The sequence below is a fragment of the Macrobrachium rosenbergii genome, chromosome 5, assembly GCF_040412425.1.
Source record: "Macrobrachium rosenbergii isolate ZJJX-2024 chromosome 5, ASM4041242v1, whole genome shotgun sequence".
Taxonomy (NCBI): Eukaryota; Metazoa; Arthropoda; class Malacostraca; order Decapoda; family Palaemonidae; genus Macrobrachium; species Macrobrachium rosenbergii.
Window position 1 is genome coordinate 11,252,829 of NC_089745.1, and position 27,857 is coordinate 11,280,685.

The following is a 27,857-nucleotide window of genomic DNA, read 5'->3' on the forward strand; positions in this document are numbered from 1 at the left end:
CCTCACTGAGCTATCTCCTTCCTCTTGGGAGGAGAAGAGAGACTTTTGAGAAGTCAGATCCCACTGGATTCTAGCCATTGAAACAGCTGCTGAACCAGGCGGGACTTCTTGTTTCCACTGAATCCCAAAGATTCTAGAAATGGACCACCACTTGATGTAATCGGGACTTCCTCTTCGCTGGATGCCCAGATGAAGTCCTCGAGATTTGTCAACTCTAATCGCATTCAGGTCCTCCAGACACCGTGTCTGTCAACTTGGTGGTAAAAATCCTTGGGGGCTATGTTGAGCCGAAAGGCATCACCAGGAATATGCCTGCCTTCGAGCCTGAACCCCAGAAAAGGGGAGAACCTTCATAGCCACCGGGACGTGATAATCGCCGGAAAGATCTAGAGAGGTGGTTACTGGCTCCACAGGGCAGTAGCCCGAAGCAGGAGACAGTAAGCATCCGAAACACTCGTAACGAATGTAGGAACAAACAAGTCCAGAATACTTCCTCCGTTTGTTGGAACTTTCTCTGGAACACTGAAAGAGCTGCCTTGGAACTTCAGAGACCTCACCTCTTTATAGCCTGTTTCTGTAGGAGATCCTCCACAAACAGACTGGTCGACGCCTGATAAAACTCTCCTTGACTGGTGGAGGGGATTGTCGGGCCAACTGACCAGACTGGTCTCAATTATCCTCTGAGCCCAGGGACAGAAGGTCCACAGCTCGAAAAATTGTGCAACCTCGCCCACAGGATGGATGTCCAGAGTCCCAGGACTTGCTCCTCTGAGCTCTACCTCCTGTTCCTGGGAAGGAGCGGCTCCCCTGAAAAGGATCTGGGGCTTATTGCCTCTGGTTGATTGTCTGGAGGAAAGACAGATCATATGCAGGATTGAAAGCTGGGAGGAGACATGGAAGGAGCAGCCAAAGACTGATGTCCGGGTTTACCAGGACATACTGAGGTCAGGAGGGAGGAAGAGGTGAAGCTGAGCTTTCTTGAACCTGGACCAGGACTGAGCTGGAAGACGTTTGAAGTGTTTAAATTTCTTACTGGACTTGGTGGAGAGGCTGGCAAGATCAGATTGTTTCCTTTTTATAGGGCAGGCCCCAACGGGGCAGGAGGCTTTTGATTGACCCTAGCTCTCAGATAAGACTGCATCAACTTCTTCTTGGGGAAAGGGCTTCTAGATCAACTCTTAGAGGCTTATTTGGTTCCATGCCAACGACATCAAAGGGACTTTTCCGCAGGCCAGTCGGGCAGTCTAGAAGTCAAACAATCTTGTTGAAAAGCTCGCCAGAGAGAGATTTAGTCAAGACCTGGAACAATGGCTTCTCTGTAAACGGGGAGTTTTTCAGCAAAGCCAAAGAGTTCAAAAGACCTGGAGCCTTTCCTTAGTATCAGCCTCTGTTTTCAAGAGCGACTCCGGGATCTAGGAGCTGCTCACTGAACAGATCAGAGGCGCAGTCTGGAGTCAAGCAGTCACCAGACCTAAGGGGCTCCCTTCCAGAAGTCCCTTGGTGCCTCCGGGAAAGGCAGCGATGTAGGGTCCGTCTCACGGAGATGAGGAAGGGTTTACTTCGAAGCAAGCCTGGCTAGTCAGGAGGCCACTTTCAGCGCAAGGGAGAAGGAGAACATCACTGAGTGAACATAGTGAACACTCCCTTAAGCTGGTGTGAGCTTAGTGTTCTCGGCTTGCCACTCCCGAAGGTCCTTGTCCAAAAGACGACTGGGCTTGGTCTAGGATAGATGACAGTCTCCTTAGGGACTTTATCAGACCTGACCCAAACCTCTCCCTTCAGCCCCCAAAACCAGTGTAGGAGATGTCAGGTCCTGAGGATAGAACTCTAACTCTTCCACTCCTCCTCGTGCCTAAACCTCTATGGTAAGAGTACCCGCGTACTCAGGGAGCATAAAGGGCGAGACGTAAGTTCTAGATCGAAGGGGGGGAGAGTGGAAGGGTCAGGAACAGAATGCCTAGAACGTTGTTGAGATTCCACCTTGGGAAAGAATGAAAAGAAGAAGCAAGACCAGACAGCTTACTGTCTACCCTCCGTCGATCTTCTCAAATCTACATGTCGATTCTTTCCAGGAATTGTTCAAAGAACTGAAGTGTATCCGCGAAGGAGGAGGGAAACTACCTGGCGTGATTGAGGCTCCGCCCGGGGACCGGAAGGGGAGGCTGTAACTAAATCGGCGGAAGGGCCGCTCGTCCGTGCCGCCGCGGAGGGACCGATCAAACCTGCCGGGTAGTAAGGTTTTCTTTTTAACGGACTTCACCTTCGGGGCAATAGACCCAGACGTGCCGAAAGGTATGAAGATTTAGAGAAGCCAAAAAAGCAACAGAGGAAGAAGGAGGTTAAACAGTGAAGAACCTGCCTCACCCCCTTAGCCTGATGCTCTGGGATAATGCTCGAGGAGACTCAAGGCGGATCGGTTCGCCGGCGTCTTCCGGGACTTCTCCTCTTCAACCGTCTGGGAGGGCTGGGTCAACTCGAATCGGCAATCACGGAGCATGGGACCTCGTCGGTGACAGAAGCTTTGATGCCAAGCGCCAGGAAAAGGACATTACAAATGTCCTTCCGAGTATGTAAAGGGATTGCCAGCTCCTACGTTGCGCCCAAAGTCGCTAACCCAGACTTTAAGAGGCCTGAATCGAAGAATCACGAGACTTGCAGTCAGCCTGCCGGAAGAAAAAACATTATGTGTGGTCTTACACGGCAGCGGAGGATCGATAAAATTATAAACGATTATAGCTGTGGCTAAGAAGAAGATGCATGAACACCACCGGATCATCGATAGCCTGCTCGTAAAGAGCGTGGCAAACATCACATCCGTCAGGGTGCCAAACAATAAGATCCCCTGCACGGGACCGCATCCGGAGTGAGACCGCCCTGGCGCTGGCTTGATGGAGGGCTGCCGGAGCATAGCTTCTTCTTGGCAGCGTACCACCTGTAGAGTATGAGATTATGAGTACACTGTGTAGGTGCGGAGTAGTGCCCGGAGCAAACAGTATTAAACAAGTTGTGAAACCAGCGGGGAATGATCCGGGAGGTAACCTGGTAAAAACTCATACAAGCAAAATAATAAAAAATAATAAATAAAGCAAAATAAATTGAGCGGAACTAGCGGATAACATGCCTTAAAGTAAGTAGCGGATACAAGTGAGTTGAAATGGGAAGGTTAAACCTACCGGAGAAAGCGTATTCCCGGCAAAATAATATGTACTAGCGATAACGGAAGACCGATCGCGCTAGAACCGCCGGAGAGCGGGAAGCAAGGCACGCTCCGATAGAAGACAGTAGTTAGCTAAAGGTCGAGGGCGTCAAGAGCCAAACATTGAAGACAGTCAGGCGGAAAGCTCTAACTGGCAACGAAGGGACTGACCGAGTGTCGCTAAATTAAGCGACATCGAGAGAAGGCGTATGAAGGGAGGAATGGGAACTCGGAGGGAAGAACCGAACGGCGACCAGAGAGTGGGAATTTACAATCCGGCAGCGTTCCGTGTCCTCCCGCCCACGCTGACTGAGTCGTTACCAGCAAACGCGAGAGAAGCAGGAGAAACAAAGGGACAACCTCCTCCAAAAGGGGGGACAGGGAGATAAAAGATGGCCGAAGATGGTGGACAGGAGAAGGTAGCTCTCCCGGCACTAACAGTCCCGGAGGGAGAGTACAAAGGTAAAGTCACGGACTTTCACCAAGAGAGGCCAAACAATGCAGAGGAAGGGCACAGGCTATAGGCTAGGAAAGGATGGGTCGACATAACCAAAAACTAGAACCAACCTATGCACAAATACCAAACTAGGGTAATACATGAAGCCCATCTGTCCAGATGCAACCAGAGGCTCATTAGTGCCTGAAATCCTGAAACAGGAGAGTGGAAGCAACATGAGGTCCTCATTTATTCCATTTATCGAGAGGCTTATTAGCCTACATGAAAGCCGAAACAGGGAAGGGAACATAAAGGAGAAGACCCTGGTAAAACTTGAGAAAGCACATGGAAAAAATGAACACAAAACCCTAGAGAAGGGCAGAACAGAAAGAATGAGCAGCCATTCATCCTTTTTATGGAAAAAAGCAAATTAACCACAAAAGGAAAACCAAGCCACCAACCCAAAGAAAATTATCAAGACAAAACAAAGAGGAGGACCATACCCAACACGATGTGGGCGTGAAGGGGTTTACGAAAACTGAAACATCCATGATAATCATCAAATATCAAATGCATCCGAACACTGATGTTACAGGGAAACAAAAAAACTTAAAGTACAAATGTAAATAAAATTCCCTGAAGCCTCCGAGAAGGGAAGGGCAAAAATAAGGCATGTAAATGAATTGATAAAGTTTGGAATAGGCTCGGGGAAGCCCGGCGCTAAACACCAGCCCTCAATATATCGAAGCAAAGGGGAAACAAACATTAGTCAATCAAAATCACTAATTAGACCTCATTGAAAAAAAATGCTCATTTTAATAGAAGTGAACCGTGAAAAGATTAAAAACATAGGCGACCCAAGATTGACCATGGAGGTCACATGAGGCTGAGAGGACCCCGAACAGGCGTTATAAATCCTTTAATTATTAAACTAAAAGGGGAAAATAAGGAGCCTCAATCGCCTCATTAAAAACGAAATGCTTGGTACTCAACTTGGTAAGAGAGCTGCTGCAGGAAGCCATAATGATCTGTTGGCACAAGATTACTCAGCAGAGGCAAGGGCATGGCGATGGATTGCTTACTAAATCAGTGGGAGACTTACAGTGTTTGGACATCAGCAAACGTACATGGGTTTAAAATTGCACCTCCCAGGGTGTAGGATAATAACGCTTGTTGATCTCTACAGGATAAGGTTCCGTGTTTTTAAAAATAGTTCACCCAACTTTTAAAAACGAACTCCATCTGATGGAGCTCGCTCTGGGAGACTAACTCCAGAACTTAACTTTCTCTGGTATCAAGGCGATGAGAAAGGCCTAGAAATGTGCTGAATGGACTTTTCCCCCAACACCATGACAGCCACGAACAAAGGAAAAAGTACTGCATTCACTAAAAACTGTTTCTACTTCCCTTAAATAGTGGGATGCAAATACTTACTGATTTACATCTCCACCACATTGGTTTTACAATATCTGACAAAGATAGGTTGTGTTTAAATACTAAGGACAGAGTCACTGCCCTGATTTCATGTGCTTTAACCTTCAGAGAAGGTAAAAGCTCTTCTCCTACTTAGGAGTGGACTTCTCTAATGAGTTCTCTTAGGAAAAAAGAGAGAGCTTCCTTTGTAAGAGGAAGTGAAAGATCTGTGACCGACGTCCACAAATTACTTGAAGGTCTCCTTAACTTCTCAGCCTTTTCAGGTAAAATTTTGAAGCCCTTGCGGGGCAGAGTTCTTTCTTCCTTCTCAGGTTCTAGTATTTCTCCCAAATTCTTGACCTTAAAAGAACGAAGCCAGGGTTTAGAAGGACTCTCATTCTTTGCAAGAAATCTGAGTGTATAGGAACAGATCACATCTCCTCCAGAGAAACTGAGCCTTCTATCTATGACCAGCATCTCACTAACCCTCTTAGTTGTAGCGAAGGCTACCAGAAAGAGGGTCTTCTTAGTCAGATTCCTGAGAGAAGAGGTGCCGATAAGCTCGAAAGGTGGTCCAGACAACTGTTTTAGGACCATGTCTAGGTTCCAAGATACTGGTTCTGTCCTCTTTTGCTTACTTGTATCAAAGGATTTTATTAAATCAGAGAGCTCCTGATTCGAGGATAAGTCAAGGCCTCTGTGCCTGAAGACTGAGCTAAGCAAAGCCCTGTACCCCTTTATAGTCAAAGAAGCCAAGCCTCTGCAGGTTCTGAGGTATAAAAGGAAATCTGCAATCTCCGTCAGAGTTGTTTTAGAAGAAGAGATTTCATTTTTTCTGCACCAAGTGCAGAAAATGGACCACTTGTTCTGGTAAACGCTGCAGGAAGATTGATGTCTGCATTTCAAAGTAGCTCTTGCAGCTGCTCCCAAAAGCCCTTAGCTCCAAGTCTCTTGACAGTTTGTACCCTGTCAGAGCTTGAGTAGACAACCCTTGGTGAAATTTTCTGACATGGGGTTGTTTCAGAAGATTGTGTCTTTGAGGGAGCAGTCTTGGAAAGTCTTCCAGAAGACCCATGAGGTCTAGAAATCATTTGTTTAGAGGCCAAAATGGAGCAATCAGAATCATCGAGCTCTGGTGGGACTGGAATTGTTCAACACCTCTCATATCATTTTGAAGGGAGGGAAGGCATAAAGCTCTCTGTTGGACCAGTCCTAAAAGCATTCTGTCTGTCGTCCATGCCAATGGATCTGGGACTGGTGAACAAAAAACAGGGAGACATTGGTTTTTGGACGTCACAAAGAGGTCCATAGTTGGCCTTCCCCACAGTCTCCACAGGGCCGAGCAGACTAAAGGATGGAGAGTCCACTCCGTGGGAATGACTTGACTGCCTCGGCTCAGGTGATCTGCCAGTACATTCAGTTTCCCCTGGATGAATCTTGTCATAATTCTCGTCCGGTTCTGGTTGACCCAGAGAAGCAAGTCCCTTGCTGCCTTGCAGAGCAAAAAGTAATGGATTCCTCCCTGCCTGTTTATGTATAACAAGGCTGTTGTCTTGTCCGACTGAATTGCTATGGTTTCGTCAAGCACCTCCAAGGAAAAGGCTTGAAGACCCAAGTGAATAGCCTTTTAGTTCCCTTACATTTATGTGTAGTTCCTTTTGATCTTGCGACTATGTCCTGGAGACTTCCCTGTCTCCCAGGAGAGCGCCCCGGCCCAAGTCAGATGTGTTGGCAAAGAAGCTTAGGTCACAGTTCTGAAGTGAAAGGGATGTCCCTTCTAACAACCTGCTTTCTGACCTCCACCAAAGCAGGTGTTTCTTGATGTTCTTGGTCACAGGAAACACAAGAGTCTGGATGCCTTTTTCTGTCCCAGCTGGCTCTGAGGAAGAACTGAAGTACTCTCATATGAAGCCTCCCCAGTGAAACAAATTGTTCTATTAAGACCAACGTCCCGAGGAGACTCATCCATTTGCTTGCTGAGCAGCTCTGAAAGGCGAGAAACTTGTCTAACGTCCATAGACAGGACTGCACTCTCTTTGGGGCTGGAAAAGACCAAAAAAGAAGAGAGTTCAGAGTCATCCCCAAATAAACTATTTCCTATGAAGGAGCCAGCTGAGACTTCCAATGACTGATCAACAATCCTAAATCCTGGGTTAAAAGAAGAGTTTTCCAAAGGTCCTCCGCGCATTGTTCCTTCATTGGGGAGCAAAGGAGCCAATTGTCTGAGTAAAGAGGGATGTTTATCCCCATGAGATGAAGCCAAGATGCTAGGGAGGCCAGAACCCATGTAAAAACTCGAGGGGCCGTTGTTAATCCAAGACATAGAGCTCGAAATTGGGAGATTTGGTCCTGAAATACAAATCTTAGGTACTTCCTTGAATCCAGGTGTATGGGGAAGTGGAAGTACGCATCTTGCATATCTATTGAGACCAGCCAGCATTCCTGACGAATAGCGGCAAGAATGGAGCAATTTGTCTCCATACGAAACTCTATCTTGAGAACAAAGTCGTTCAGTGCACTTACATTCAGGACCGGTCTCCATCCTCCTGTAGCCTTGGGGACTACAAACATCCGATTGTAGAACACCTCTGAGCTTGGATCTTTGACTACCTCTACTGCCCTCTTCTCAAGGAAGGAGTGTACTTCCTCTGTGAGAGTTGAAAACCTCTTTGAGCCTACGGAGTAGGCAGTCAAGCTGATGGGCTTCCTGACTGAGGGAGGTCGACCTGTGAATGGGATTGAGTAGCCAAACCTGAGAACTTCCACTACCCATTGTTCTGCCCCTTTCTCTTCCAAATCTCCCAAAAGAGAAGGAGCCTGGCACCTACTTGGGCATGGAGGACACTTGGTTCATTTCTTGGCTGAAGACTTGGATAAAGATTTCTTGATCAAACAAGGGTGAAACGCATGTTTGTACGACCTCTTGGTTGAACCCTTCGCTTGTTCCCACTAAAGAGAAAGGTCTGCAGAGGAGAGGATGTCTTGGAGCTAAATGGTGGAAGCTCCTTAGGACACCTTGAGGAATGTACCAAAAGATCTTGCATCAACTTCTTTTGTAAAGCCGATGCAATATTATTCACCACTGCCTGCGGGAACAAAAACTCATGTACCAAAGGGGAGAAGAGAAAGGCAGATTTTTTAGCTGTGGTGACTCCCTTCGAGGTGTAACAGCAGCAAAGCTCCCTCTTCTTTAAAGTTCCCATAGCATCGAGAGAGGCCAATTCACAAGAACTGTCTCCGCACAAGAGAGAACTCCAAGAAGATCTGAAGATAAATGCGATGGTGCCGTAGGGTGTTCCTGAATCTTACGTGCTAAAGCGCCCACCGTCCAGTCTCCAAAAAACTGACCACTTCAAAAATCTTAAACATGTTCTTCAGTAAATTGTCAAGTTCAGCTGAGGAGAACATTATCTTGGCTGCTGTAAAGGCTGACCTACAGGAAGAGTCAATCAGACCAGAGAAGTCCCCCTCGGAGGAGGCAGGGACCCCCAAGGAAGGAGCTTATCCTGTGGCATAACAGATACCTTTTGTTCAACAGCCTTGTAGGGGGATAACTGAAACATGCCTTCCCTTTCTCTCTTTTGTCTGAAAGCCAAGTCTCAACTTCACTCAGTCCTTTCCTTGCACAGGTGGATAGCACCACCTTAGGTAACTTAGAAGACTCACTCAGAAGACCACTCATCTGAAAAGCTCACGCACGCAAAGATGGAGCAACCGGAGAGAAAAAGGTGGGAAAGCTGTGTAGAAAAAACCACAGCAGTAGAGCATAATCAGAAAGAGGGAAATCTTCTTCTGGCTCCTTATCCACATCCTCCTCAACCGAAGTGACCGGAGACAACGACAAATCTTTAGCAGGTTTCAGAGATGAGGAAGATTCCTTTAAAAACCCTAAAATGTCATCTAGATGCTGCTGAAGGAGCAAGAGACGTATCCAAACAAAGCATCGTCAAAGCCTCCTGCAGAAGAGGAGGCGATGTTACTGAATGGCCCAGCGCCAGGCGCTTCGAAGAAGAGTCAGGAGAATCGGATGACACTACACGGTTAAGATTCTCCAAGCGAGTGGGTGCTAATGGGCACTCGGAAGCCTGTGGCTGCTTGGCAGTCACTGGTCGCTCGAGAGACACTGAGCGCTTGACAGCCACTCACTGCTTTGGCGCCAAAGAACGCTCGGGCACCACAGGAAGCTTGGGCGCCAATGGGAGCTTGGGCACTACTGGGCACTTGAGCTCTGAAGCGTCAGGAGAGGAAGCAGGAGCAAAACGCTCTGCTGTGCCAACTGGCAATACTATACGCTTGCATCTAGAAACATTGGGAAAAGGTTCAGGAGAAAAGTGCTCTGACACTGAGCGCCGCTGGGCGCTTGCAACGATGAATGTCAGGAGAAGAACTGGAGGAAAAGCACTCCATGCTCTCCCAAAAACTGCAAGATGGACGAGTCTTTCATGTTCTTGCATGGCACCTGAGGCAAGCGAGACACATCCTCCTCGGACCTTTTAAATGGTCTTGACATGTCTCTGACGCGCCATTGGTGCCTCTGTTCAGGGCTGGAAGCCTCTGAACTAGAAGAAAGACTGTGAGCCTCCGACAAGACGCCTTTCCAACAGCTGGGTAAAGGATCAGGTGGTACAACTGAAGAGGTGGGAATGGGAGAAATTACAAGCAAAGATACAATAGGTACATCCACAGAAGACCTAGCAGATTCAAGACAAGCTACAGTTTTGTGATGCTTAATGGTTGCTTTTCTCTTCCTATCCCTCTGTAGCTTTGATAGATGAGAACTCAAAATTTTCCTCTGTTTTGGATCGCAACCCTCACACTCAGCACATGGTTTATCTATTGAACAAACCTGACCCCTGCAAGTTGTGCACAAAGTATGAGAGTCATATTTAGCAGAGGTTAATCTTGTATTACAGCCTTTGCTGCAATACCGAGTACTAGTCGACTTTGTCTGACATCGTCGCTAAACAAGTCAAGAATTAAAGTACAAAGTCACAATCAAGAAGTCAAATCTGTGATATTCCAAGGTTTTAATAAGAAAAAACTATCTAATTGCTGAAAGGCTACCGAAAGCAAAAAATACTTCACTGGTCAAGATACAACCAGAAACCGGCAAAAAAATACTTCACTGGTCAAGATACAACCAGAAACCAGCAAAGTACTGAGTTCCAAATCTAGCTGCTGCTCACAACCTACATCGTAAGCCGGCAGAAACAAATTGATACCTTTTGCTCAGTTCCTCTTCTTCCCCGAAAGTGGGCAGGTTTAGACACCTACACCAATTCAAAAGAATCACTACTGTGAGTTTCAAATTTTAGCTGCCAATACTAGAAACATTAGCTATGTAATTACTTGGTAAGTCACTTATATAAAATTTTTGTTATTCCTTTATTACATTCAGCAGGAACAAAGATAGTAAAACATTAATTCTGGGTGTCTTTGATAACTACACTCCATACCACAACCTGGGGTATGGGCTATGGTACCATGTAAATGTACTAATCACTCAGGAAATTTTCTAGATTCGGCATAGTCCAAGTACATAAAGTTGTGGTGTGATGTCAAGAACAGTTGAAATGGCCTGGGATTTGTGCTGAGTTTTTAAAGTACCTTGCCAGCTGTTTATTTTAAAAATTCTCTAAACAGAAAAGCCTTTGCAATTTTTCAGCATGAGTAGCTCATCCATACCCTCCACAAACTGCTTGTTTTTCAAGGGTAGCCAGTTGTCCTCCTTTGCCACAGGAAGTCTAATGTTGAGGCTGATGACCCAACTGTCTCCAGTACCTTTAAGAGGTTGGTCAAGATGCATACAGGAAGCAGTTAAGTTCCTGCGAAGATCTTTTAGACTTAACATGCCATTTGTAAGAGAACTTTGATATGGGTTTTGAGTGCAGAGTACTTCAAACAGATTTTAGTGCTGCTTTCAATTTAGTAAACCATAAGGCATTTATTTATAAACTTCAGAATCTTGTAGTGGGTGGATATGTTTTGGGATTACTTCAAGATTTCCTTACAGGTAGGCAGCAGCGAGTTGCTGTGGACAGGATCTTTAGCAAACCAAGACCTATTGCGTCTGAGTTCCACAGGGCAGTGTTCTTGTCAGTGTGTACAAGTGATGTGGTTGTTGGCCTGGAAAACAAGATTGTTCAGTATGCCGATGATGCAACACTTGTGGGTGTAGTAGTCTCCATTTATGAGAAATGAAGCTGCCCTCAGCCTCAATCAGGACATGGACTAGATCAGGTATAATCGGTGGGGTATGAGTCTGAACTCCAGTAAAATGAAAACACTATTGATTAGCAGATCCCGTACAGAATTCCCACCCCATCCTCCCCTTCAGATGGATGGAACTATTCTAGGTGTAACTAACATCTAACTTTTGAGAAACGTCTAATAAAGGTTTCAGCAAATGCCGCACAAAAGTTAGGTATTGTTCATAAGCTCTCATATATTTATAACAGTGATAAAATCAAAGCAACCTCTTTTAGCTTATTTGTATTTCCTTTACTAGAATATTGTTCACCCGTGTGGATGTCTACTTCTGCCAGAGACTTATCTCTTTTAGATAGAGTGGTTTATGATGGTACACTTCTGTCTCCTTAGACCATCGATGGATGGTCTTAAGTTTGTCACGTTTTCATATGTTCTATTTCAACAGAGTTCTTTCACATTCACAATTGATCCCTGATCCCCTTTATCTGCCAAAAGAACTAGATTCGCTGAACAGCAGCACCAATATGCAGTAAATGTGCCTTGCTGTCGAACTTCTCAGTTCCAGAGGCCCTTTATTCCTCACACTGTTGGAGTACAGAACAGCCTCCCAAACAATGTCATGCAGTTGGTGCTTCAGAAGTTCAAGTGAAAATGCAATGCATTACTACCCTAATACTATTCTCCTTGGATTTTAATACATTTTTATCTATCTATTTATTAATTTTTGTTAATTGGTGGGATCTCTTCTTTCTGTATTTCTCTTTACTGTACTTCCTCTTACTTCTTCCTAATGAACACCATATTCTTTGGAAGCTTGAATTTCAAGTCAATGGCCCCCATGGGCTTGTTACATATGATAGGTTTCACCTACTGAATAATAATAATAATAATATTAAACTTGAGGGTTGGTTGGTTGTGATCATTTAAGACCTTAAGCAATAGATTAGGTTAAGGGAGGGGGACACGGTAACCCATGTAAGGAGAGGTTGGAGCGCATTCGGTTGCAATTCAAGGCTATACTTTACCTATAACTTGTATCACTTTATGTCAGGTTAAGTGAAGATGGGGGGGGGGCGGCTGAATAATTAAGGACCCAATGCCCTAGGTTAGCATGCATCCCTGTACTTTGCTCTAAGATTTACAGCTCTGTAGGCCACGTCTGGTGGGGCAGTCTAAGTGGAGCAAAGCCCCCAGTCCAGGTAAGACATAGCACTCTAGTTAGGTTAGGGTTCATCCCAATATTTCACTCCTGTCTATTCCCCATGTACAAAAAAAGCCTAGTGGTAAAAATGCAGAGTTGCACCCATTCCCTCTGGTCAATTAAACAGTTCCCTTTACCTTATAATACCAAAACAGCCTGAAGCCACCCAATGTGACACTGCATGGCAGGTGGTGTGAACTATTTTACAATATTACCAAACCCATTTTCCCCTGAGACTTCATTATTGTTAGATAAAAAGGAAGAAACTTGGTTAACTAAGAACTTCCTACAATTTAATCAATATCAGAAGTAAAATAAAAATTTTTAAAAGCAATTTGTATTTTTACTAGGATACGAACCTGTACTTTCATAAATGGAGTTTCTTGTGCAAGGCACACTTCGGCTTTGTCTTCTTCTTCTTTTAACGTGATTGTTTTCCCATTTATATGGGGTAAGCACGATTCCTTCTTTTGAAGGGCCTTGATTTGGCTTTGGGGTAGACTGTAGTCTCGATTGGTTGCCCTGCCTGTCATCGCTCAGACCCCAGTAGTATATGTACATGTATTGTACCAGTCACCAGCTCCCTTTCTCCCACCAGCGAGGAGTCATTGCGCAGTTAGGTTGACAGGCGGTTGTCACTGACTAACAAAAAAAAAAAAAAATTTCCTATCTGATTTGACTGTGGGCCACGCGACCTGGATCGGCCTAGTTTGTCCACTGTGAGGATCAGCCCATTTGCACCCATTATCCAACCCTATGATTGGAAGATCAGAGTGAGGGGCTGACGAGGTGAACAAAATCCCCTATGAGAGTGCAGGTCCATATTCTAGGAAAAATACAAATTAATACTTATAAATTTGGTATTTCTTCTGAAGGGAATATAAACCTGTGGTTTCGTAAGTAAAGATTCACCCTTAGGTGGTAAGACAATCTAGTCTCTGCTACCACAAGGTGGGTGTGCCCCGTGGTGTCAGGTTACCCTGAAAAAAGTTCTGTCCCTGCTGCCACAAGTTGAGTGTGCCCTTTTGGTGTTGGGTTACCCTGAAAAAAGCTCCTCAAAACTGAAGTTGCTACTATCACAGGTCTAATCTACATTCTGAAAGGAAAGGACATACTGTACATCCAATGTTCACCACTTCTAGAAGCTATGGCTGGTGACCCTGTGCACTTCCCAGGCAGAGTGTCCTCCTTGCAGAGCTTGATGCCCTTCTACCACCTGCTAGGCTGCCACTATAGGACCCACAATGAAAGTAACCAGGAACTTGTTCGCCAAGGGCCTTGGGTGGAAGGGCACAAACAGGGATTGCCACTTCCACACGGCTCCATTCAGGGCCTGTAGGAAGGAGTAATTCTTCCTGTACATGATGGAGGGGCCTATTCCCCCAGATAGCATTGGCCTTCCCTTTCCTGATGGGCTTCTCCCCACCTGCCTTGGAGTCATAGGCACTTGCTATGCCCTTCCTCAACTAGAGAGAGATTGTGTTCTTCAATATGTCCATCTACATCCTGCCTGTACCAATGAAGAGTCTCTTGTATGCTAAGACCAGACAGTACAGGTGCAGCTTGGCGTTGTTGGCTGTTGAGAATAGGTTGATCACGGGGCCCTTCCAAAGTTCCAAGAGTCGGTCCCCCACTTCCCAACTGAGATCATTCCATCCCGACGATCTGCTCCTGCAGAGTTGACCGGCTGCCACTAGCTGGTCCTGGATGTGTTGGAGTGCAAGCCAGACCTTCCCCCTTTTCAAGAGGGTTGATGTGTTCTACTATTTCCTTCAGGCCCCACATCCCTGACAAGCACCTACTGCTGAGGTGTGCACCCCATCCCCTTCAGGAAGCATCTGAGAAAACCGACATCTCAGGAGGCAGTCTGCCTATCAGTCCTCCCTGTATGTGGTATGTCAGTCACCCCACCATACTATACCTGCCTTCAACTTGTCTATCTACCTAATGTGCTGGAACAGATCCTTCTCCAGCCTGCACCACGTCTCCTACAGCTTCCACTGGAAGAAACTGATGTGGGATTTGCCCCTGGGGCTAACTTCTTTGCGGGAGACCAGGTGACCCAGGAGGGCATGCCCCTGCCTCCTGGTTCAAGGGCCACTGAGAGGAACAAAGATCTTCAGCAGGTTGGCAAAATTTTTTCCTGTGATGGGTAGGCTATCACCCAAACCAGCCGCCTAACTCTTGATTCTGAGCCCCGCTCATTTATGAACCTGGGTCGGGTAGGGAGCCTGTCCCGTAACACAAGAGTGGCACGACGAAGCCTTTTTAACACAGATCGGAGCAACTCCGCTCACGAAGTTGCCAAATACTGACCTCTCTTGCTAATGTGGCTGAGAACACAGTGGGCGAGCTAGTCAAACTCATATCATGTGACCCACTAAACTATCCGATAGGATTTTATTTTCCTTGTGAGTGGGTGTCAGTCAACGTGTACCGTGCAAAAATATCCAATTATGAAAGCGATGTTTTGTATCCCCGTCGGAACAAACTTGGTTTCAATGTTGAACTCAATTTTGGAGAGTTTTAGAATTTGGTCACCTAGCGTGTATCAACTTATGTTAGCTAAGATTTGGATATATCTCTGTAATGACCACTGACACATTTTACCGTTTTTATATTTTTTGCTATTATGTTCATGAACCACACTTTTTTCTCCCCAGCTTCCCTCGTGTTTTGGGCAAATTTATTGTTAGACTTTTGGGACAAAAAAAAATAAAATAAAACAGGTAGCTTGCAGCAATAGCCTAGCCTATGGGTTAAAATGCACAAACCACAAAATATGCTGTTGGAATTAATATATTATGTGCTTCTTGTGTCTGGCAAGAACTTAATTTGTCACAGTATTACCAAAATAATCACACACACAAAGGCCTCATTGTAAGCAAAACTTTCATCACTGAAAGTTGACTGGAACTGCAAAAAGTAAGCATGATCCAATAATTCATTGTTACATGGGCTAAACACTTCAATACCCCGAATTTCGATAGCCCTTTAGTACCATGACATTATACATTACTGTACATACACATACTTACCTTATAGAACCAGGGGCACATTTTTATTTCTTTCCTGAGTCGCGCAATTTCGTAAATAAGACCCGAGTCACCGAAGAGATCGGACACGTTCAAGGTTTGCTTACAACTGACGTCCGTTCTACGTTCCTGGTCTGCACCAAGCCAAGCATCTCTCTCTCTCTCTCTCTCTCTCTCTCTCTCTCTCTCTCTCTCTTACATTTTCCCGTCGACTTAGTAGTTCACCAAGTAACAAAGTGATTGCGTTCATAAAATTGATGCTTTGCACAGCCCAAAAAACATGAATTTCTGTACAAATAAAAACTATTTTGAAACAATTTCTCTTATGTTTCCTGAAAACATCAGTTCAAAGCGACTGTGTAAATTTCAGTATAAAATCCTATTTTCTAAGTCGTGTACCTACAATTCTGTCATGCCAGCTTTGCAAAAAATAAGTAGAGAGGCAAACGAAAGACCTGACGCAAGGAAGGGCCCTTGTATGATGTAAACAGAAAATCGTGAAATAACGTAAAGCCACCTTCCTGTGTTTCCTCAATAACAGATTTTGCGCCAATTAGCTGGCTGTGTTTTCTTGGTAGTCAAAATGTGAAATTAAAACATAAAAATATAAAATTAAACATAAACACGAATCACGTTCTTAAAGCAACCTGAGGTGCCGGACCACGAAACGTTTTGCCCGGCGTCCGTCCAGAGCTTCGCATGATGCAATCAAGCCACCCCGGATACACTGGATTGGGGGACAGATTTCATTCTTCACTGTTCCCATGCATCTGAAGGGGAGCATAACTATAGCAAGCAAGCTCACAAAAGATATTCTCGGTTATATCTAAATGTGAAGATAACGGAGCCACACAATCCTGTCATGTTTTTACCTAACTGAATAGAAAGTTATTTTTTTACATACCAATGCCAGTCATAATTATTTTAAAGAATATATACGTAATATTTATATACAGTATAATATATACGTAATAATATATATATATATATATATATATATATATATATATATATATATATATATAATATATATATATATATACAATCGTGTCATATTTTCAACTTTAAGTGATTAGTAAGTTATTTTGACATAACAATGCCAGACAATTATTTTAGAGAATACGTCCACTAATTTGAAAAAAATATATATAAATATATTTTACTTTCACCTCTCTCTCTTTCTCTATCCCAATCTTAATTTTCGGCGTGAAGTTTCATTTTCACTTGCAATTTAAACAAGTGAAAAAGGTGCCGAAGTTTCTTCGGCGCAATCGAGTTTTCAGTACAGCATATAATCAAGGCCACTGAAAATAGATCTATCTTTCGGTGGTCTAGGTATAATGCGGTATGAGCCGCGGCCCATGAAACTTTAACCACACCCAGTGGTGGCCTATCCTATATAGTTGCCAGAAGCACGATTACGACTGACTTTAACCTTAAATAAAATAAAATAAAAACTACTGAGTCTAGAGGGCTGCAATTTGGTATCTTTGATGATTGGAGGGTGGATGATCAACTTACCAATTAGCAGCCCTCTAGCCTTAGTAGTTTTTAAGATCTGAGGCGGACAGAAAAAGTCCGGACAGAAAAAAGTGCGGACGGACAGAAAAAGCCGGCACAATAGTTTTCTTGTACAGAAAACTAAATCTGGGGCATACATTTATTTGGTTCCACAATGAACACCTAACCAAGATTAATTCATGTTCATTTAACGAATACCACTGATTTAATGGTTGGAAAAGATAAAATACTAAATTTTAAATATATTAAATTAGTTGCTAAACTGATTTACATTTCTCAATATGTTACGTCATGTTTATTTTCTTACAATTATTTATAAGTGAATTTCATCCAGTTCGATCTTCAGGATTCATATTTTCATCCTGTTTTGTACGTTATTCTATGACTGTTAACTACTAGAACAGGTATTATATGTGGAGTTTTACGTTACGTGTCAATCTGACAATACCCCGCTAAGAATTAACTGTTCTGTTCCCCTGAACTCCACTAGCCAAGTTGCTGACCAGAGAGAGACCATTTTTATATTAATATGTCATGCTTTCAACAATGACTTAAATAAGATATTTACAAAAGATTACCTGTCTAATATAACATAGAGATAGGGGTTGATAAAATGTGAAATTGAAGAGAAATACTATTGTATTATAAAGAATGATTAATATTAAATATTATATACATATGAAAAGAAAAAAAAATTTGTTAGTACTATTGACTGATTTTTATATATAATACTGTATATTGTATCTACAGATATTGTTATTTTTTATAGTAAAAAACAAAACAAAAATTTCTCTCCATTTTTTCAACTTCATACGCTTTTTCCGGCTGACTTTTCAGAAGACATCAGAAACAGAATGGTTCGGGGGCAATTATGGAAGGCAAACAACACAGTGAATGTCAATTCACTCGGTACTTTGGCTTCTCTTTCCAAAGCTAGTTTATATGCACACCTGGACTTGGAAAGCTGGAGGCGCAGAGGAATGTGTGATGCTATCTTTGACGGTTGTGAGAAATCAGAGTTAACTATTGCATGTTAAAGCTGGCTTGAATGAGAGTAATCACACTTATGTCTGCTATTTATTTCTTTTCTTTGATAGAGTTAATGGAAAGTTCTCTTGTGTTAAAGTGACTCCTGCTGTTACTAAGTCTTGTATATAAGACACTGCAGTGGGTCATACTAGAGTCCAACGCTATTACTAGTTTGAAAAGCCAATTTCTACGGGAGAGTTTAATAACTCAAGGCTAGTCATTCTTTGGGAGACTGAAGTATAATAGTTACAGTCTTGCTGTGTGTCAGTGTGCTGATTTTAATTTTTGAAGTGACTCCATTCCTTTTGTTTTCTGTTGTGTCTCATATGTAACACTTTTTCATAGTGAACTGTAGGCCTAATTGTCACCGCATCATTTTAAACTTCTTTTCATCGCTCTGTGCTCTTTGTACTTCAGTGGCGTAGCTGGCATTACATCAGTGGGGCATTGGTGAGCCAAAATATTTTGGGGGCCAAAGAAAAATACACAAAACTAATGTACCAATTCTGTAAACAGTAAAATATACTATTCTCGAATGTATATATCCATGTGAATGAAGGAAAATAATAGTATTAGTAATTGGTAAACCTGTATTTGAAATTATAGAGCTCAATTTTCAATTAATTTTCAACTCTTACTATATGCAAATGTATCAAATGCTGTAAGGGTTCAAGTTTAGCCAGAAAGGGAATTTCAACTGGGGGCCACGCATCTGACTTGGGGGACCCGGGCTCCCCTGGCCCCCTATAGCGACGCCACTGTGTACAGTTCTTTTTGTTTTTATTTTTGTGTGTTATTATTGCGAGTGAATCAATTACCAGTATCAATATTCCGCGAATAAACTCTCAAGTGTTAAATCCAGTAGTGATATTATTTTAAAGTCCTTGGTGGATTCTGAAGTAAGACACTCCTTTTAAAGTTTCACATCTTGAGAGAAAGCGAACAACGATCGAAAAAATATGTGCATATTTGTGATATCATATCAGTTCTGACAGTGGAAATAACCTGAGTCTAAGAGAATCAGAAATTCAATTTTCGCAGATATCCAATAATAGGGGCTTGACTGAGAAAGACAATGAATAAAAGTTCAGAAGTTTTGTTGTGTCTTGGAGCATTGTGGAGACCATAGCAGGCTTACTACAGTCATTGTTGAAATTATATAATCTTAACTGACACAACAGTCAACGTGACAATCTGGTTGAAATGCAGTGAATGATAAAAAAAAAAAAACAGAAAGGCATGGAAAGGAACGCATCATAATAACCCAAGTGATGATCACTATAGCAACCAAACTTATGCTCAGAGCAAGGTCAAATTATTTTATAGAAAAGTTTAGCAAAAACAAAATGGCACAACGTTAAATAACGAAATTAATAACATTCAAAACTATAGGAAAAACTATATAAAAGCTAAGTAATAAAACAAGCCACAGTCCGTAAAGTGATGCAATGCCCTAATGCTGGCGATACGTATAGGAGGAAAACATGAGCAGAATAGAATTTTTTTTAAGCGCAGTTGGCAGTGCATAACACAGACCGCCTCTACCGTACCGCCGCGCTGCCTTGCTCTGGCCATACATATCGAGAAAACCCGCCAAAAAGAGGCCAAATCGAGGTGGTTGTCGAGGAGCGAGATAGACAGAGTTGATTTTGGCTACCCAACTATTTTATTCCTTGTTGCTCACGATTATTCTTACTCAATGCTCCCATTTATTAGTTTCGTTATTGGAATGGAATGAAATGTAAAACTTAGGCCAAGCGCTGGGACCTATGAGGTCATTCAGCCATGAAAGGGAAATTGCAAGTAAAAAGGTTTGAAAGGTGTAAAAGTTAAGTATACCTTAGTTTTACCAGACCACTGAGCTGATTAACAGCTCTCCTAGGGCTGGCCCGAAGGATTAGACTTATTTTACGTGGCTAAGAACCAATTGGTTACTTAGCAACGGGACCTACAGCTTATTGTAGAATCCGAACCACATTAAAGGTGTAACAAGAGGAAAACCTCTCAGTTGCACTACGAGACAATTGTTAAAAGATGGAAAATAAGACAGAAGAACAAGATTATGAACGGAGGTACAGTAAAAAGAACGAAAGGGGTCCCAGCTAGGGGCCGAAGGGACCCTGCAAAGAACCTCAAGTAATGCCTACAGTGCACCCAGTGAGGTGCACTGACGCACTACCCTCCTCCAAGGAGTTTCGTCATTGGTTTAATCATCATTTTTTTTAGGTTTATGATTTTAATTTTCACACTCATACTGTCATTATTGCGTATTATTGTTAATCTTGCGCATGATTCCTTACTATTAATGCTTTCGTTGTACTGATATTTTGAAATATACATCTCCAGTTACACCAGTGTGGATTTATCCACCGTTTCGGTGACTCGTGTGATTGTGAGATTTCTATTTTAAATTATCATGAAATTCTGTTGGTGCTTTCAGATATCAGGCATTTTCACTACTGTCTATTATCATTCCTTTTCAAGAGTCCTTGTTATTAATGTTTATCATTATTTCTGGAATTATTACCTAATTAATAATCATGTTCGACTTGAAGCTGTTATTTTTGTTCATTATTTTAAGTAATAGTAAAATTCTAAAGACCTGACATTTTTTCCAGTCTTTCCACATATTGCTGGTATTACTTTCCGTAACACTCAATCAAAATGTATACTGTATATACTAACTTTTAAAAACAAAGAGCTCTTCGTTGGTTGAGTCGGTAGAGCTGCGGACTGTCACTCGATGGGCCGGAGTTCAATTCCCCGGCCGGCTGATGAAGAGCTAGAGGAATTATTTCTGGTGATAGAAATTCATTTCTCGCTATAATGTGGTTCGGATTCCACAATAAGCTGTAGGTCCCGTTGCTAAGTAACCAATTGGTTCTTAGCCACGTAAAATACGTCTAATCCTTCGGGCCAGCCCTAGGAGAGCTGTTAATCAGCTCAGTGGTCTGGTAAAACTAAGGTATACTTAACTTTTTTTTTTTTAAACAAATAAAAATTTTAACAACACGTTCAAAATAAACAGAATAATGATATTACTGACGCAAAACCGACGAACTTTCACGACGCAGTTTATAACAAGAGACACAGGCCCGTTACGTGAAATTTGTAAAAATGGAAATAGGAATTTCAACAAATGGATCTGTTGCTCTAATTAGTACTATATTGCGAAAACAAGTACTAATACACTGAGACTCTTAAAATAAAGGAGCATGGACCAGAAAAATACACCGAAGCAGATAGACACTATTCATCCTATGAGGTGGATTTAGGAGGTGAGAAGGATGGGGGTACAATTGACTTAGGAGATGAGAAGGATGAGGGGGGGGGAAACTAATTGACGAGATGAGAAGGATGAGGAGAAAACTGATAGAAGAGATGAGAAGGACGGGGGGGAAACTGACTGAGGAGATGAGAAGGATGAGGGGAAAATTGACTTAGAAGATAAGGAGGGGAAAATTATACAGGAGATGAGAAGGATGAGTAGAAAACTGATTGAGGAGATGAGAAGGATGAGGGGAAAAATTATAGAGGAGATGATAAGGAAGAGGGAAAAACTGCTAGAGGAAATGAGAAGGATGAGGGGAAAACTGATATGGGGAGATGAGACGGACGAGGGGAAAACTGATAGAGGAGATGAGAAGGATGAATGGAAAACTGATTGAGGAGATGAGAAATATGACGGGATAACTGACTGAGGAGATGAGAAGGATGAGGGGAAACTTGACTAAGGAGATGGATGCGGGGAAAATTGACTTAGAAGATGAGTAGGAGGGGAAATTGATAGAGGAGATGAGAAGGATGTGGGGAAAACTGACTGAGAAGATGAGAAGGATTAGGGGAAAACATTTTGAGGAGATGAGAAGGACAGGATGAAAACTGATTGAGGATATGATAATGATAAGGGGGGGAAAAGTGATTGAGGAGATGAAAAGGATGAGGGGAAAACTGAATGAGGAGATAAGAAGGATGGGGGAGAACTGATAGAGGAGATGAGAAGGGTGAGGGAAAACTGACTGAGGATATGATAAGGATGAGGGGAAAACTGATTGAGGAGATGAGAAGGATGAGGGGGGAAAACTTATTGAGGAGATGGGGATGAAGGGATAACTGACTGAGGACATGAGAAGGATGAGGGGAAAATTGACTAAGGAGATGGATGAGGGGAAGATTGACTCAGAAGATGAGTATGAGGGGAAAATTTATAGAGGAGATGAGAAGGATATGGGGAACAATGACTGAGGAGATGTGAAGGATGGGGGAAAAATTATTGAGATGAGAAGGATGAGGGAAAAATGATTGAGGAGATCAAAGGATGGGAGGAAAATTGACTTCATAGATGAGAAGGATGAGGGGAAACCGACTGAGGAGATGAGAAGCATGGGGAAAAACTGATTTAGGAGCTGTGAAGGATGGGGGAAACCTGATTGAGGAGATAAGAAGGATGAGGGGAAAACTGAACGAGATAAGGATGGGGGGAACAACTGATTTAGGAGATGAGAAGGATGTGGGGAAAACTGAATGAGGTGATAAGAAGGATGGGGGGGGGAACTGAGTGAGGAGATGAGAAGGATAAAGGGAAAGTTGACTTAGGCGATGAGAATGAGGGAAAAACTGATTGAGGAGATGAGGAGGATGGGGGAAAACTGACTTAGGGATGAGTAGGATGGGGGGAGGGGATTGACTTAGAAGATGAGAAGGATGGGGGAAAATTGACTACCATTGGATGCCCAAGAATAAACTTAGCAATGAAAAGTGCCTTATCACTACCTCATCGAAAAAAATATTTGGTAGGCAGGGTTTGAGCAATCTGGTATTCTCAGTTTATCTTACTGTTAAAGAGCTTCCTATGAAAAAAAAAAATGGTGTTTTTACATTAGCCAATAAGGAAGTTAGGAAATCATTATACGATAATAAATTTTCAAACTTTCTCATCTCTAGTCTTAAAATTGAACATCTTTTAGTTTTCTGTAAAAGAAAACTATTGTGCCGGCTTTGTCTGTCCGTCCGCTCTTTTTCTGTCCGCCCTCACATCTTAAAAACTACTGAGGCTAGAGGGCTGCAAATTGCTACGTTGATCATCCACCCTCCAGTCATCAAACATACCAAATTGCAGCCCTTTAGCCTCGGTAGTTTTTATTTGATCCAAGGTTGAAGTTAGCCATAATCGTGCTTCTGGCAACGGTAGAGGACAGGTCACCACCAAGCCGTGGTTAAAGTTTCATGGGCTGCGGCTAATACAGCATAATACCGAGACCACCGAAAGATAGATCTCTTTTCGATGGCCTTGATTATAAGCTGTACAGAAAACTCGACTGCGCCGAAGTGGTTTCTTCGGCGCATGTTTTACTTGTTTTATATTCTAAAGAATAATCGAACGTCGTTCTTTACTGTAAAGAAAGATCATCAAGGACGTATAAACTAAGAATGTTACCCTCTGTGACAAGCTGAGAAGAACAGAACGTGACCTATAGGCAGAAGAAAGGATCATCTTCAGCAGATGGAACTCGTATTTCACGTCTGACTGCCACATCAAGTAGTTCGCTAACAGCCACACCAGCACAGAGTATTCCAAACCTCGTGCAATTCGTCCCCATGAATTTGTAATAAGATTATTACTCAAGCTGCCTTGATTTCAGAGGGAAAAGTTGTACATGAGCTTCTCAACAATCAACAAAGATAACATAATCACTTCTGACTAACCTGGCCCGGCAGCAAATGCCATGTGCAGACATCAACAGCATAACAATGCAGGAAATCACCAATTTAATGACAGGACAATTCCACTCAGAAGCTTCACAGTAAACGAAAGATTCAAGTTCGGTACTGAAATGGACTGAAAGCTGGGAAAAACAGTACAAGAATCAGCAGAATAAATTTGTGAATTTGCCAAGATGCAGCCAATATCCCCACTATAAAACATCGTACACAAACTTCATCTGCTCAGTCAACATCGAAACTGCACTCAAAACTTTACTCTTTCTTCCAGAGAACCAAACTAGCTTTTAATCATACAATTTTGACAACATGAGTTGCTAAGTTGCCAAAGAAACTGTATACGGACAGCCACTATCACTTAAAAGTCAACTGTGTAAACTTGATCACTCATCGCCTGGACAACAGGAAGTCAAACACACTGTACTGTACATCATATGTGAAGTAAAGCAAAAAAAAAACAAATTCTATTTGATCTTTAATACCGTAAATAACACGCACTTATCAAAAAATTAAATTTCATATGCTTATTCAACTTTTAAAAACACACAAGCTGCAGGCAACGCTCACTGGGTTGAAATTGTTGAAGGAAAATGTCAAGGCTTAGCAATTGTCATAAATGCATTAAATTTTATTTTCTATTTACTCCTACATTAAAGCAAATACTTACACAAATTAAAGTGTTAACTCTTTTTTCAAGTTACAGTTTGCTAATGAACTGAGAACCTGCACTCTTTGTTTGGAGACGCCAGTCTTTCTGTCTCAAGACTCAGCTCCCAGCTCCACTTACATGATTGTCAAGTGCAGTGATCACGACTGATCAGTGACGTTTCCGACTCCAGTGTGTTATTTAGTGTAAAAACTTGAATCCAGTCGTGACCCAAAAGCATAAAGTTCCCAGCGCTACTGAAAGTGCTATCAAGAGGCCAAAGAAAGTGAAGACCCTACAAGAAAAGACTGATTTGATAGATATGCTACATTCTGCGGACTCAAATGCTCAGATTGGCCACCAATATTGCTATCAAGTCAATCGTAAGGTACAAACACAACAGAGAAATGTAAACCAGCGAAGGTTTTGCTGTTGCTACTCCAGCAGGTGCAAAAGCATTTCTCAAGAGAAATCTAAGAAAAACGGCAAGTAATGAGGATAGAGTATGCATCAAGGATGAAACAACATCAGATGCGAAATGATTAACCACGCTGAATTCAAATTCTTATATATATAAATATATGATAGCTGTCTCGCTAATTGGTACTGTACTTTTCAATAATCTCAAATATTAAGCCGTAAATACCCTTTTATGTCAAATTCATTTTAGCTTGGGAATAACCTACCAGGAATCAAACCTATAAGCTCCCTTTTGAGTTTAAAAACATGACTGTGTGTCAGTGCGTGCTCGCAAAAGAGAGAGAGAGAGAGAGAGAGAGAGAGAGAGAGAGAGAGAGAGAGAGAGAGAGAGAGAGAGAGAGTTAGCATTTACCCCTCGGTAACTGCTCTGTACCTTCTTTTGTTACCTGCCTTGATAAAGCCTTGCTCACATCTGGTAGTCTTCATGGCGAACTGCCTATTTGTATTCAGGTACGTATATATTTAACAGAGACAGCTTCGTCTTACAATCTGGCTCTGGAAAGTTTACCTGCTGAGGAGGGAGAAAACTGCCGATAACTGAAAAAATAAACGTCTCATTCATGTTTGCTAATGATTTTTACGAATGACGGGTGATAAGTTTGTTTTCAAACTTTCGTGGTCTGTCAGTTAGATGCCTCACTTACTCTCCTGTCAGTAGGCTTACTGCAGGTCTTCACGGAGGTTTTATAATAAGGCGTTCCTTCAGAACAAAGAAACGGACTGAGCTAATCACGGAAGAATCTCCCTGTCGTATATTTCAGGATATTATTATTGCATTGTGTTCATTTATACACCACTCTTTGTTGTTGATGGTTTCCTGAATCGGTACACTTGCAGAGGCTGGTTAATGGTCAAACGTTCATATTTGTGGCGCAGTTAATTTTTCCCAGTACTGCCCATCAACCTGGAATTAACAAGCTGCTCCCTGGCTTCTTTGTTTCATTTAAATCTTAAGTGATATATCTTATTTTTCCGTTATTATTATTAAATTTCGTATCAAATCAAGCTAGAAAATAAAGTTATTTTAGATTTTTAGTTATGAATAATAAAATTTAATAAAATATTTTTCCTTCAATACAACATGTATTATCCAGCTCATATTTTGATACTTACTACAATATATATATATATATATATATAAATATATATATATATATATTAGTGTTAATAGTCTTTCTGTCTCAAGATATACACTGATTATCGGGGTGCAGTGATCTCGACTGTCAGTGACACAGTGTGTTATTTAGTGTAAAAACTTATCCAGTCATAGACCTGAAAGTGCTATCAGACATGAAGACCCTACAAAAAAGACGGCGGACTCAAATTCAGATTGGCCACCAATAGAGCCCCTGGTTCTCAACATATTTCTTTTGGGGATGGTTGAAACAACATCCAAAATGATTACCCATCCCATTCCCATTGGTAATTTTCAATAACTCAGGTTGTCGATTTTTTTAACCTACCAGAAGCTCCCGTTTAAAACATGAACGGCCATAGCATGCCTCATAACCTTCTTTTGTTTTCTGCCTTGATGCATCTAGGCCAGCAGAACAGAGACAACGGGATTAATTTTGAATGACGGGGTGATAAGTTTTGTTTTCAAATTTCGTGTTGTCAAACAAAGGTCTTCACGGAGGTTTTATAATGAGCGTTCCGCACTGAAGAACAGTATATTTCAGGATATTTTATTATTTTATCAATTCAGTACACCCAGATGAAGGTATCCCAATCTTGTATCACCTGATTTTTAGGACAAGCGAGACCTTTCCATGAGAAAGCCCCCTGGTTCTCAATATTTCGACTATCCAGGAACGACAAGGCATTGAAATTGACACAGGTGAAGCAAAAAGAATGTCAATTCTCGATGAAGGTATCAATCTTAACACCTCTAATTCCAGGCTGCAGGTGAATGCCTTTAAATTGCTGCGTGAGAAAAGTATAATTAGCTTAGATTTTACAAAGTTACTGCGAGTCTCCAAACTACAGCGTCTCAGCATGACTTCATAAAGTCACTCTGGTCAAGTACTGGCATAAGTCTACAACAATTCACAAAAAAAGAAAAAAACAGCGTACCATCACGGATGAACGCGTAACCTTGAAGCCACCTAAGATTACTAAGTAAATGACAAAGACAACTTACTCATTGCAGGGAGTTTACAACGCAGCTTCTAAAATGCGTAGTTTTTAGCCATCCCTGTAGAGATCTTATGTAGACCTCAGTAACGCCAAGTGTTTCTACCTGTTACGTGGGTTTAAAATAAATTTTTTAATATTTTTATGGTACATGATCCCCTAGGACAAAGGCCATAAGAAATTTTTATGTTGGTATAAGTAAGGGAAAGTATTTCTACAGTTATAACAAAGTACGGAATTTCTCGAGTTTAGCTGAAACGTTTTAAACGTTTTCAGGACGTACCACCACTTTCACTGAAGACGACGTGCGCGCCGATGACGCCATCACCAGCAAAATCCCCAATAGCCAAGTTGCCTCAAATCTCCAACGGTTTTTCTCTCTGGTAAGATCAATGCAAATGCTCGTTCCAAACTATCGTTTAACTCAAAATTTAAGGGAACTTGACTAAGAGTCGAGTAATTTTAAAACTTTCCCACGGAAGTGAGCGATAAGCCAACAATACTCGGATATTTCAGATCACAACAGGACCCACTCACACAGGTCCGCCAACTTGGCAAGCAAGCGCATATTCAGTATTAACTTTTGCATAACGTTAGAAGGAAAAATATACCAAATAAATTCGTCATCTTCCGAAATATCCGAAGAAACAGTTGTACAAGGATGAAAGTCAGCAGATAACAACAAGAAAAAGATGATTCAGAACATTAGTCACGATTCTCATCTATGCCTGGCTTTCAAGACGAAACTTGGAGACCGACATTGTTTCACGGAGGAAGCTAAATAAAAAACAAAAAGAACGAAAAGTAAGAAAAACGTGCCCAGGGAGAGAGAAACA

General features: G+C 42.2%; 1 protein-coding gene across 8 annotated transcripts in view; it reads right to left on the reverse strand.

Annotated features, from left to right (window-relative positions):
• Positions 1 to 27,857, reverse strand: part of LOC136838504 (uncharacterized) — a 136,297-nt gene that overhangs the window by 72,481 nt on the left and 35,959 nt on the right. The window contains exon 1 of one of the 8 annotated variants that reach the window (XM_067103552.1): positions 15,495 to 15,599. The exons of the other annotated variants lie outside the window; for them this stretch is intronic. Coding sequence (XP_066959653.1) covers positions 15,495 to 15,515 — 21 coding nt within the window. The 5' untranslated portion in view covers positions 15,516 to 15,599. Of the gene's footprint in view, positions 1 to 15,494; positions 15,600 to 27,857 lie in introns of those variants that run through there. 8 annotated transcript variants of the gene reach the window in all.